General features: G+C 38.7%; 1 protein-coding gene, 1 long non-coding RNA gene and 1 pseudogene across 3 annotated transcripts; 1 reads left to right on the top strand and 2 right to left on the bottom strand.

Moving 5' to 3' along the window:
- Positions 1–294: 294 nt before the first annotated feature.
- Positions 295–1682, bottom strand: LOC110528011 (transcription factor HES-5-like). The gene is made up of 2 exons (XM_021609787.3): positions 1558–1682; positions 295–1436 (listed from the first exon to the last, which is right to left on the bottom strand). The coding sequence occupies exons 1-2, from the start codon at positions 1618–1620 to the stop codon at positions 999–1001; spliced, it is 501 nt and encodes a 166-aa protein (XP_021465462.2). The 5' UTR covers positions 1621–1682; the 3' UTR covers positions 295–998.
- A 5817-nt stretch (positions 1683–7499) lies between these two features.
- Positions 7500–8330, bottom strand: LOC110528012 (transcription factor HES-5-like; annotated as a pseudogene). Its single transcript, XR_016497304.1, has 2 exons — positions 8138–8330; positions 7500–8021 (listed from the first exon to the last, which is right to left on the bottom strand). The product of XR_016497304.1 is annotated as a transcription factor HES-5-like (transcript).
- A 1976-nt stretch (positions 8331–10306) lies between these two features.
- Positions 10307–11850, top strand: LOC110528015 (uncharacterized). Its single transcript, XR_002474180.3, has 2 exons — positions 10307–10407; positions 10521–11850. It is a non-coding gene; the product is annotated as an uncharacterized LOC110528015 (long non-coding RNA).
- The last annotated feature ends 1907 nt before the right edge of the window (positions 11851–13757 follow it).

The raw sequence follows: 13757 nt of genomic DNA, 5'->3' as shown, positions 1-13757 counted from the left end.
GCATGCATCTAAAAAAAAGTGGGGAGTTTGCCCCACCAAGATGTACATGCTAAAATCACCACTGCCCTCTCATGATAAATCATTTGTTTTCGGAATAATTTATATTACTGTATATTTTCGCTTGTAGTCACAAGAAATAGGCAGCATATGAATTTGTGTATTTCCTGCACTACTAATGTGCAGGTAAGTATGTACTGTACATCAGGGGGGGGGGGGGGGCATTTAAAAAATGTAAAAAAAGATTTAGACATTTGAAATTTCAATGGAGTGTAATTAATCAAACAAACATAAGAATTGTTTTCGATGATTGTTTTTATTCGCATCAACTTGATTTGAAGATTTACATTCATTTTGAAAACATGTTTTCAAGCTTGACAATAACTTCTCGGAATGCGAGTGATACTGATAAACTCACATAGTGACACAAACCATTACTTACATATGTTTAAGCTCCTCTCACAATCGAGAGGAAGTAACTTATTCTGACTTAAATGCAGATATCATTTTTTTGAATTATGACATACGATGCTGTTTGCATGTTTTAATATCAATATCAAAACAGGGCAAATAAGAATTACATTTTTTCACTAGTTTTTCCACTAGGAAGACAGTGAACACCATATCATAAATTATTATTTTTCCACAGGAAAAAATACAAAATATATTCACTTTATAAAAATGAAATAGAATCTTATTCGTGAAACGAAAATAAAAACAGAAGATTCAATTGATGCTCTTGTAATCAAGAGAGGATCATTTAAATACTGACATTGTTAAATGTCCTTTTCATTAAAACTAAAACTTATAGTATAAACTCCTGCAAATGCAGAAAATGAGGATGAAATCGTCAGTAATGTGGAGTAGGAAATGTCCTGCTTGAGCATATGAGGAAGAAGATCTCTTCCTATTCTCATTACTGTCTAACATCCATAACATTATTCTTAGACCAACATGGTCCATTGTGCTTGTCTGAGAGTGGAGCTCCAGTCTGTAGGACTCTACCAGGGCCTCCAGAGGGCGCTGTTAACTGGACCCTTCTCTTTGCTGTGCTGGGCTGGAGAGCTCAGCTGAGGCAGGTCACTCTCCCTTAGGTTCTTATCAGAGAATGGTTGCAGGCTCTGAAAGTCCAGCAGCAAGTGGCTCAGCAATTTTCTCTGAGATGGTGTCTTCACCTCATCTATGGACAGGAAGTGTACAATCTCTTGGACACATCTGGAGTAACCCTGATTGACAGGTGCTGAGCATGAAGATGAGCTCACTGGCTGGTACTGTTTCTGTTGTCTCAGCAAGCAAACTGTCATCTCCAGGATGTCTGCTTTCTCCAGCTTGGAGTCAGACTGCTGGTTGAGGATCTCTGGACCCAGGAGAGACTTGAGCTGCTCAATGCTGCTGTTGATACGATCTCTGCGTAATTTCTCCACGACTGGCTTTCTAATCTGCAAAAAAAATAAGGAGAGTAATTTATAACATTGTTCTAAAATATATCAGAGATCTGATAAAAAGATGACAACTATTATCAAGAACCGAATCATAAAGCAAGATGTAATTTCAATTTACCTTGTTTGTCAGAGTCAGGTGCTCCTTAGAGTAGATCATGGCTGAAGTGATTGTAGGCGCCATGGCTTGATCTCTGTGCTGTAGAGGTCTCTGTGTAGAAAGTGAATCTGATCTCTACTGGTTTCATCTCTCCTATATATAGTCCCAAATCTGCATTTGAATGTGTGGGTCTTGGGTTTGTTGGAGTTTCTCACAGTCTGTAGCCAATGGGGGAGCTTGGGTTCTTAATGCTGGGGACAATGGTCACGTCTCAGGGGAACAGGTGGAGGGGTGGGGGGTGATGGAGAGTGACTCAGAGCGCTGTGTGAATCTGGGAAAGTGGTGACCCCCAGATTTCCTGCCTAATGGATCAATGACACAGACAGTACACACGCTCATCATCAAAACTTACACGTGCGGGACTAACACATACCTTCTGCATTAAAACTCACACGTGTGGGACTGACACATACCTTCTGCATTAAAACTTACACTGCTTTCTTATACATTTTATTGGAAGATTCGTAGCCTTCTGTATTGTATTTGGTTACTGCATTATGAATATTACCTCTTTATTTGTAATTCTGAATAGAAAAATGGATTCCTGCAAATTCTGTGCAAATTCAGTATTTTAGCTTGTTTGCGTGTTTGCTTTATCCGTAAAAGGTTTGTACACGTCTGAGATTCATTCATAATTATTCATGCTAGATGTTTTGTTCATTATAATGAAGTAGCATAATTAGCATATTGGGATGAATTCTTATAGAAGACAGAGAAAATAGCAATATGATCAAAATGTAGATCGATATTGGAATGACTTCATCAATTCTCATTCATCATTTCTCATAACTTTTTGAGAGAAATGTTGCAATACTGTTCCTATAATTCAGAGTGGAGGGAATACACTTCGGGGTTTTGGAAGTCCAGAGGTAGCAGATGTGTTCTCTGGCTTAAGCCTGGTGGTCAGTGTGAGTAGAGAGCTGATCTGAGTTTCCCACACTAAGTCCTGTGTGCTGTGATCAATGCACTACAAAAGGTGCTCAGTGGACCATTAGTGATGGCTATTGGATCTGTGTTATATGATAGACAGATTCTGACATCACAGACCATCTGGATTCTGGAGGGAAACTCCTGCAATGGCTGATTCAACACATACACTTAGAGGTACAGACCGTGTATCCAAGTTAGTCCAAGTCAATGTCTGCAATTCAATCTGTTTTCTAAATGATATTTAAGCTGATAATGATTCTCTTTGTCCTAGACAATAGCTATATTTTAAAGGAAACATTTCATGTTATTACAAATGACATAAAATAATAAGATTTCCTTCCAGAAAGATAGGACTAGGGTAAAAAAAAATGATGGAACCAAATAGGCAAATCACCGTTTAGTATGCCTTGTTAAATGGCATTGTCTCTACACAAGCAGTTCCCATCAAGCCCCTGGGGTTAAGTTTGTTTCTTAGATATTTGTCAATTTAGATGATGGTAAATATCAATATTTTCACTAATTGATATAGTCTTGGTAGCCTATACAATAAAGTTTAATAAAAAATCCTGAAGGGTTAACCATACAGCAAGTTATTATTGGCCTTATTTCATCAGCATTCGTATAAGGACTGTAACAATACATTTCAAAATAAGACTATGAAATGTCTGATTTTCACCAGACACTTCATATACATTTTGGTTTTGGATATTATGTGAACATTTACTAAACATAGGCCTAGGATTCTGAAATATAACAATCAAAATTCCTCTCCCTATCCCTTGACCCCCCCCCCCCCCCCCCCCCCCCCCCTCCTCCCTGTAGGGGTCTGAGTCTATTGTCCCAAAGAGGCTCTGTGAATGAGTTTTCCTGGGTTTCCCACACTCTCTCCATTGACTGCTTTGCTTTCAATGGAAGAACAGAAGTGTGTCTTATTACTTATCACATTAGCTATGCAGTTGAGTCAAGTCCCAGACAAAGAAGGATACTTACTCTGCCTGCCCACCTGACTAGGATGAGGGTATCAATAAGCTTTATTTTTACAAAACACTTAGAAAATCTACCATGCATCAACATATTAGCTAAATCAAGATATAGAACACCTGTAATCTACGGAACAATGCAGAAAATATACATTTTACCAATGTAAAAATGGTTTAATTGCCTTTTGTAATGACATTGCACAAGAAAGCACTTCTGCGAAGACTAACAGTTTTGGAAAAAGTATCCAATTGTCATACTTGAGTAAAAAAAAAAATACCTTAATAGAAAATAACTCATGTAAAAGTGAAAGTCCCCCAGTTAAATACTACTTGCGTAAAAAACTAAAAGTATTTGGTTTTAAATATAGTTAAGTATCAAAAGTAAATGTAATTGCTCAAATATACTTAAGTATCAAAAGTAAAAGTATGAATAATTTCAAATTCCTTACGTTAATCTGCCACGTTGTATAATGATAGGAGACCGGCGCAGGATTTTTAAAAAATGTCCCTAACCAAAATAGAGTACGTCATGGGGACGAAGCCCAAAACAAACACGTAGATACATAACACGGATGTAACCCAAACAAAAGACAGAGGTGTAAACCTCTAATAAATACATGGGACGAGACCCGTAATAACAATACACAGGACGAGACCCGTAATAACAATACACAGGACGAGACCCGTAATAACAATACACAGGACGAGACCCGTAATAACAAGTGCACACTAACACGGTATGAAAACCGTAATACAATGTACAGTAAATGTAGTACAAAAGCCGATACCACAGAGCACAGGTTCTTAACAAGACCAACAGACATGGAACAATAATCGACAAGGACAATGGGGAACAGAGGGCACAATTATACACATACTAGTCAGGGGGAATAGGATCCAGGTGTGCGTAATGAGACAAGACAGTCCAGGGTTGGTGGTGATGATCCAGTTCAGTGACGCCTAGAAGGCCGGTGACGTAGACCTCCGGAGCTGGTGAACAGAATGAGCAGCAGTACCGGGGGATCCGTGACATAATCAAACCAGACAACACAATTTTCTAGTTTTTAAGGGTCTGAATACTTATGTAAAAGTGATATTTCAGTTTTAAACTTTTTATAAATTAGCAAAAATGTCTACAAACCAGTTTTTGCTTTGTCATTATGAGTTATTGTGTGTAGATTGATGAGGGAAAAAAACAATTTAATACATTTTAGAATAAGGCTGTAACCTAACAAAATATGGAAAAGGTCAAGGGGTCTGAATACTTTCCAAAAGCGCTGTACATACATGCATTTGACCCCAGGTCCTAAAAATATTTGAAATAATGTAAGCTATTAGTAAGCTATTATTTGAAAATAATTTTAATACTTCCAGTAGTAGGTGATTTCGGCCACATTATTTGAAACTGTTCAAATACACAGAAAGTACGTATTTAAATAACAAATAATCAAATACACATATATTTGAAGTTAGAACCTAGGTTTGCTAGTGATACATATCTCATACCTCTAAACCCTAAACGAAATGAATTAACACAGAATATTACATACAGTGCCTTCAGTATTCACACCCCTTGACTTTTTCCAAATGTTGCTGTGTTACAGCCTGCGATTTGTGTCACTGGCCTACACACAATACCCCATAATGTCCAAGTTGAATTATGTTTTTAGAAATGTTAACTAATTCATAAAAAATGAAAAGCTGAAATGATTCAATAAGTATTCAACACATTAGTTACGGCAAGACTAATAAATTCAGGAGTAAACATGTGCTTAACAAGTCCTAGCTTAAGTTGCATTGACTCACTTTGTGCAATACTAGTGTGTAATGTGATTTTTGAAAGACTACCTCATCTCTGTACCCCACATATACAATTATCTGTAAGATCTCCTAGTCGAGCAGTTCATTTCAAACACATATTCATCCACAAAGACCAGGGATGTTTTCCCAATGCCTCGCAAAGAAGGGAACCTATTGGTATCTAAAAAAAAGACATTGAATATCCCTATGAGCATGGTGAAGTTATTAATTACACTTTGGATGGTGTATCAATAAACCCAGTCACTACAAAGATACAGGCGTCCTTCATAACTCAGGTGCCAGAGAAACCACACAGAGATTTCATCATGAGGGCAATGGTGACTTTAAAACAGTTTCAGAGCTTAATGACTGTGATAGTAGAAAACTGAGGATGGATCAATAACATTGTAGTTACTCAACAATACTAACCAAAATGACAGGGTGAAAAGAAAGAAGCCTGTATAGAATTCAAATATTTCAAAACATGCATCCTGTTAGCGATAAGGCACTAACGTAAAATTGCAAAAAGTGTGGCAAAGAAATGATCTTGACGTCCTGAATACAAAGCGTTATGTTTGGGGGCAAACACAACACGTCTTCATATTTTAAAGCATGGTGTTGGCTTCATCATGTTATGGGTATGCTTGTCATCGGCAAGGACTAGGGAGTGTTTCTGGGGATAAAAATAAACGGAATAGAGCTAAGTACAGGCAAAATCCTAGAGGGAAACCTGTATCAGTCTCCTTTCCAACATACACTGGGAGGAAAATGCACCTTTCAGCAGGACAATAACCTTAAACACAAGGCCAAATATACACTGGAGATGCTTACCAAGATGACATTGAATGTTTCTGAGTGGCCTGGTTACAGTTTGACTTAAATCGTCTTGAAAATCTATGGTAAGACTTGAAGATGGCTGTCTAGCAGTGATCAACAACCAACTTGACAGAGCTGGAAGAAGTTTAAAAATAATAAAGTGCAAATATAGTACAATTCAGGTGTGCAAAGCTCTTAGAGACTTACCTAGAAAGACTCACATCTGAAATCGCTGACAAAGGTGATTCTAACACGTATTGACTCAGGGGTGTGAATGCTTATGTAAAATAAATGAGATATTTATGTATTTCATTTTCCCCAAAAAATCAAACATTTCTAAAAACATGTATTCCCTTTGTCATTTTAGGGTATTGTGTGTAGATGGTTGACAAAAAATATGATTTAATCAATTTTGAATTCAGTCTTTAACACAGCAAAATGTAGAAAAAGTCAAGGGGTATGAACACTTTCTGAAGGTACTGTAACTTCTGGATAATCATATATTTATTGATGACGTTCATAAGCCATTGCATCTTTCTTTCCTTGGATCTAAGATTTTAGAGTGTCAAATGATCAGTACTTGGACTCTAATGCAAAATATAGGATTTTTGAAAAAAACACACAAACAATCAGATACATTTAATGATTTCTTTTATTTTTCATATAGAATAGTTTTTCTTCATTTTGTGATGACACATTCCTACAATTTCTTGAAAACATCTTCAAGACACATCATAGAGTGTGGGTTATATAAAACCTCCATAGAAGCAAATGCAAACAAATGCATTTCTTACAGATACATATCTTAATATGATATGAGCATTTCAATGTTGTAACATTGGTAGTGAATCACAAAAAAACAGGCTTGAATATCAAGCAAATCAATTAAAGATTTGTAAGTCATAAACAAGAAAATATTATGTGAAATTCCTTCACAGAAGGATAGTGTTGCATAATTCAAGAATTTAAACATTCTTTGTGCGCTTTCTCACCCAATGTGGGTAATACATAGACTATAATGGGTCCATGATGAATGATAATTCAAGACAAATCTTCAAAGAAGATAAATTCACTCAAAAACATCAAAAATATTATGAAATGAATTGTTCCTTTGTGGTTGTTTTGCATTTTCTGAACAATGCAGATTATAAACCATCTTTAGCAGATTGAGGAATTTCGTCTTAAATAGTAAGAATAACTTTACGCGATACTCGTGTTACATGAAAAGTGATGATATTTCCTCAGAGAGGAAAATAAAAAAAGTCATATCAATATGAACTTCCATTGGGAAGGCTTTTTCACATATTCATGAAAAAACAATGAACACAATCAAAAGATAACTTTTAAATGTCCTGCATAAGCAGAAGATTATGTCTCTATACATTGTCATTACTTTCCACAACATTAATGTAAGACCAACATGGTCCATTATGTTTGTCTCGGAGTGGAGCTCCAGTCTGTAAGACTCTACCAGGGCCTCCAGAGGGCGCTGTTGAATGGACTCTGCTCTTTGCTTATGCTGTGCTGGGGTGGTGGACTCAGCTGAGACAGGTCACTCTCCCTTCTGTTCTTATCAGAGGATGGCTGAAGTATCTTGAAGTGGCTCAGCAGTCTTCTCTGGAATGTGTCTTCACCTCATCCTTGGACAGGAAGTGCACAATCTCTTGGACACTCCTGGAGTAAGCCTGATTGACAGGAGCTTAACATGAGGAGTAGTTCACTGGCTGGTACTGTTGTTGTCGTATCAGGAAGAAAACTGTCAGCTCCAGGATGCCTGCTTTCTCCATCTTGGAGTCAGACTGATGGTTGAGGATCTCTGGACCCAGGAGAGACTTGAGCTGCTCAAGGCTGTTGTTGATGTCGATGTCTGAATAACTTCTCCACCACTGACTTTCTTAGCTGCAAGAAGAGAAGAGGAGAGTCATTAATAACCTTATTCTGATATGGCATTATTGAAACAAATAAACCATCCATCAAAGTAAATAAATGTCCTTGAATTTGAATCTTCAATTTACCTTGTTGGTCAGACTCAGGTGCTCCTTAGAGTGGATCATTTCTGAAGTGATTGTAGGTGCCATGGCTGGATCTCTGTGCTGTAGAGGTCTCTGTGTAGAAAGTGATCTGATTTCTACTGGCTTCACCTCTCCTATATATAGTCCCAAATCTGCATATGAAAGTGTGTGTCTTGTGCTTGTTGGAGTTTCTCACAGTCTGTAGCCAATGGGTGAGCTTAGGAGGACAATAAGGAATGTGAAGCTGCCACATGCTCAGTGTTCTTATTGCTGGGGGACAATGGTCACGTCTCAGTGGAACAGGTGGAGGGGTGGTGGGTGATGGAGAGTGACACAGAGTGCTGTGTGAATCTGGGAAAGTGGTGACCCACAGATCTTGGGACCAATGACACTGACAGAGCACACGCTCATCATCACAATTTACATATGTAAGATTGACTCAAATACTTTTCAATAAAATTTGTAATAATTTTAGTGTTTTGTATTTTAGATAATTATTACTGTCCTGACATTGTAAAAATTCAATCCAATGTGAAGCACTTTGAATGGGTTCAAATACCTGCTCATATAGCCTAATTAGTCTAACTCAATAACTTATTTCCACTTTTATAACTGCCATGTTGTTTAGCTGTTCAGATTATTCAGAAAATATGAATTTTCTTTTTTCAATAAATATACTGATTTATAAGGTAATACTATTAAGAACAAAACATAACCTCAGTTTTCAGGCTTGTTTATTGTTGCTTCATTCACTTCCTGAAGTGTGCCTATTCCCCCACTGAGACTCACAGGTGCTGGTGGGACTGATGAATGACCATGAACTGTCTCTGCTCTCTAGAGCTTTCCCACAGTCTGCCCATTGCGATAGCTTCAAATAAACAATAGAAGTGTGCACTGTTAAATGCTAATTCATCTCTACACAAGCCATTTCCAACCTGCCCTTGGGATTAAAGCTCATGAGTACAATATTTCTCAATGAGGAAATAGACGAACACAAACATTTTGAGGTAAGTGTTGTCACATGAGTTGTTGGAACATTCGTCACATTCACCACTGCATCAAAACAGTGGTGGCAATCTCATTTACGAGTAATGAGAAACAATGGAAGACAGTGGAAATGTTTACTTTACTTATTTGCATTTTAGTTTTAGAGGGACATTGCACTTAATCAACATTACTGTTAGAAGTGCCCGTATTAGCCAGCCGACTAATTTTCATCATAGAATTTGGAATGTAACTATGAAACAGTCACAAGAAATGTTCACAAATCAATGATGAAGGTGCTTTTTAAAATAAAGCGTTTCACATGTTCGCTTTCAAAGGATAAATTAAGAGAGTCATCTCAGAATTTAAATATAAAGAAACTATTGAGGATATTAATCGATGGCTGAAAGAGCATGAGGAATGCATTTGGGATGAATTGGGAACCCCAACAACATCTATTCAAACCCCTCCTGCCATGCAGTGGGTCTTTGTGATAGCAGACACACTTATATTGTGTGTCAGGGCTCAGCAGACTGCATGCAGAAGTGTGGGAAGCCGTGTGTCTCTGTGGCTCCCAGCTCCAGAGAGAAGAGGGCGTGTGACTGGGGCACACTCAGCTTTGTGCAGGGAGCCAGCTGTGCTGTGAAGCTCAGAGGAGGGAAGTGTGCTGCCTGAGGCATCTGGGAAATCTGCGCCTGTAGACAAGACAGACATACAGGTCATCATCACCTCAGAGCTGCAGCACAGACGGAGAAGTGTGAAATAACTCCAATCTGATCAGTACTGTCACTCTCTCAAACAGCTTTCAGTAAAAGTTACAACATTATGAGTGGCCTACCAGTGTTTTAAATGTATGTGTCATCTCACACGTATGTCCGTTGTGGGATCAATGCCTGTGTCTTTGATCCCAACATTTAGCAGCAGATCTGGGGGTCACCACTTTCCCAGAGTCACACAGCGCTCTGTGAGTTACTCTCCATCACCCACCACCCCTCCACCTGTTCCACTGAGACGTGACCATTGTTCCCCAGCAATAAGAACACTGAGCATGTGGCAGCTCCACATTCCTTATTGTCCTCCCAAGCTCACCGATTGGCTACAGACTGTGAGAAACTCCAACATGCCCAAGACACACACTTTCATATGGAGATTTGGGACTATATATAGGAGAGGTGAAGCCAGTAGAAATAACTCTACACAGAGACCTCTACAGCACAGGGATCCAGCCATGGAGCCTACAATCACTTCAGCAATGACCTACTATAAGGACCACCTGACTGACCAAAAAGGTAAATTGAAGATTCAAATTTAAGGACCATTATTCAGTTTGATTATTTGCTTCAATAATACCATATTCCAGAACAACGCTTTTAATGACACTCCTCCTCTTCTCGCAACTAAGAAAGACAGTGGTGGGGAAGTTATTCAGAGATCGTATCAACAGCAGCATTGAGCGGCTCAAGTCTCTCCTGGGTCCAGAGATCCTCAATCAGCAACACAACTTCCAGTTGGAGAAAGCAGACATCCTGGAAATGAGTTTGCTTCCTGAGAGGACGGCAACACATCCAGCGAGTGAGCTCCTCCTTATGCTCAGCACCTGTCAATCAGGGTTACTCCAGATGTGTCCAAGAGATTGTACACGTCTTGTCCAAGGATGAGGTGAAGACACATCCCAGAGAAGACTGCTGAGCCACTTCCAGATACTTCAGCCATCCTCTGATAAGAACAGAAGGGAGAGTGTCCTGCCTCAGGCAACAGCAAAGAGAAGAGTCCAGTCAGTAGCGTCCATTGGAGGCCCTGGTAGAGTCCTACAGTCTGGAGCTCCACTCATAGAGAAAACCTATGGATCACATTGGTCTAAGAATAATGGCATTATTGTCATGGACACGAATGAAAATAGGAAGAGATCTTCTTTATGTTCTGCTCATGCAGGAGTTTCTAAAAGTCTTGCTCTGATTGAGACTGTTCATTTCAATTTTACTGAAGAAGTTTTTCTAAGAAAATGATCCATACTATGAAAACTACATTTTTGTAGTGTGATGGTATTATATAATGAATAACCTTTATGTTTTCTAAAGTGTGTTGATTATGTTGAATGGTTGTTCATGAGCAACATCAACTTTAAAAGTCCTCTATGACTTTTACGCAAACTTTTGGTGATTGTCTAATGATCTGTTTTAAGGTCAAATCTTAGAGAATAAGCAATTGTTTCCACTACATTTGTGTACTGATATAGTTTTATTTACATTGTATTGAGCATCTTATATGAAACATGTATTAGTTATCCATTTGATAATGATGGACCTAAGCTACAGCATCACTGTTCCTCCATGATGATTATTTACCCAAGCTGGGTATTATACCTGTAATCATCACTCTGTGATAAGCAATACTCTGATTTAAGATCAAACTTGTCAATTTTATTTCATGATGTTTTGTGATATGATAAAACATGATAAAACATTACCCGAATGTGTCTATTGCAGATTGATGAAAGCTGTCTCCAAACTCTTGTTTATTATCAACAATCCAGTGTGTCTTTTGTAAAGACAGTAAATGTAGCCTATATCCCCCATACTATTGTCTGGCAGCCCATAGTCTGTCAGAGTAAGAATTGGAGATTTATCCAAGTTCTGTTTGTGATGTGTAATCACTTTTCACAATGTGTCTCATTGAGTACATTTTTTATAAATACAAAGTCAACCAAATTAAATACTTTTTCTTGTACTTTACTTAGTTAAATTTTCTCATCTTTACTATTACAGCCTATATTTCAGTTCAAAAATGTGTAGGCTTAGGCCTAAAAGTGAAATGATTACAAATTACAGTGGTGGGAAAAAGTATATAATTGTCATACAAGAGTACATGTAAAAAGTCAAAGTAAATGCAAATTCCTTATATTAAGCAAATATTATCTGCATGATTCTTTAAAAAAATGTATTTACAGACCGATAGGGCACACTCCAATACTCAGACATAATTTACAAACGCAGGATTTGTGTTTAGTAAGTCTGCCAGATAAGACGCAGTAGGGCTGTCCAAGCGTTATATTAATATGTGACTGGATTGCACCATACTGCTGTCCTGTCTGAGCATTCGAAATATAACGAGTTTTTGGGTGTCTGTGATAATGTATGGGAGTAAAAAATACATATTTTCTTTAGGAATTTGTCAAAATAAAAGTTGTAAAAAAATATAAATAGTAAAGTACAGATATCCCAAAAGTAGTACTTAAACGTATTTGTACTTACTGTACACCACTGTGTACTGGAGGTTTACGATGATATAATAAAGATTTTTGTTGCTCATCAAATGTATACCAAATAGTTTCACAAGTGTTCACCTATGTGTAGGCCTACAGCAAATATCACAGAAGACCAGGGATTTCCTAAAGCAAATATCACAGAAGTTCAGGGCCATGTTCAGTTGCCATACGTTATTGAATGTTGCAGATAGAAATGCCATGGATAGAGCCAATGTGATTCCGTATTCTACATTTCAGAGGCATCTGAATGTTCCAAAACGTTCCGTCCTGCTAAACGCAGGATAGGCAACTGTATCATCGACTGACAAATTGCTATAACATATTATGTGGCTAGCTAAAACTTAAAATGCCTATCTGGGCGTTGTATGATCGGTCAGGCATCAGCAACGTCTTAGCTCTGGAACGCAGTCTTTTCCATCGAGGAATTTTCGATTTTTCATAGCTACCTGAACATCATTGCGCAACACGTCTGCTGCAATGGGCACACACCTCTGCGTAGGTTGTTGCTTCGCCTGCCAGATTGCCTGGATAGATATTTTAAGTATGAGCAACCTTATAGCAATGATGACACAGCCGATGATAGGTCGCATACCCCTGTGTAACGGATGTGAAATGGCTAGCTAGTTAGCGGTGTTCGCGCTAAATAGCATTTCAATCGGTGACGTTACTTGCTCTGAGACCTTGAAGTAGTAGTTCCCTTGCACTGCAAGGGCCGCGGCTTTTGTGGAGCGATGGGTGACTGTTGTTGATGTGTGCAGAGGGTCCCTGGTTCGCGCCCGGGTATGGGCGAGGGGACGGTCTAAAGTTATACTGTTACACCTGCACAGATTTAGCATGCACCAACCAACGTTCGGGAACCATATTGCTATATCATATGACGTGGTTAGCATACCAGTCGTTGTACGATCTGGAATGCGCCAGCAAAGCCTGTGCAGAGGAATTTGCCCATTGGTTGATGCATGCAACGTCTGAGCAGAGGAACACGACCAATGAGGGGATTTGATTAATCTGGGCCCGGCGCCCTGTTAGGGACTGTGAAAGTTGAATGCATTCGAATTGGAAACTGGCTAAATCCCGGGAGTGAGCCAGGTGTCCTAGTGGAGTAATCAAATCAATTTTATTTATATAGCCCTTCGTACATCAGCTGATATCTCAAAGTCTTGTACAGAAACCCAGCCTAAAACCCCAAACAGCAAGCAATGCAGGTGTAGAAGCACGGTGGCTAGGAAAAACTCCCTAGAAAGGCCAAAACCTAGGAAGAAACCTAGAGAGGAACCAGGCTATGTGGGGTGGCCAGTCCTCTTCTGGCTGTGCCGGGTGGAGATTATAACAGAACATGGCCAAGATGTTCAAATGTTCATAAATGACCAGCAT

This window comes from Oncorhynchus mykiss, chromosome 7 (genome assembly GCF_057628025.1).
Source record: "Oncorhynchus mykiss isolate SJ-2025 chromosome 7, ASM5762802v1, whole genome shotgun sequence".
Lineage (NCBI taxonomy): Eukaryota > Metazoa > Chordata > Actinopteri > Salmoniformes > Salmonidae > Oncorhynchus > Oncorhynchus mykiss.
Note: the sequence above shows the minus strand (reverse complement) of the source record. Positions and strands in the feature narration are given on the sequence as shown.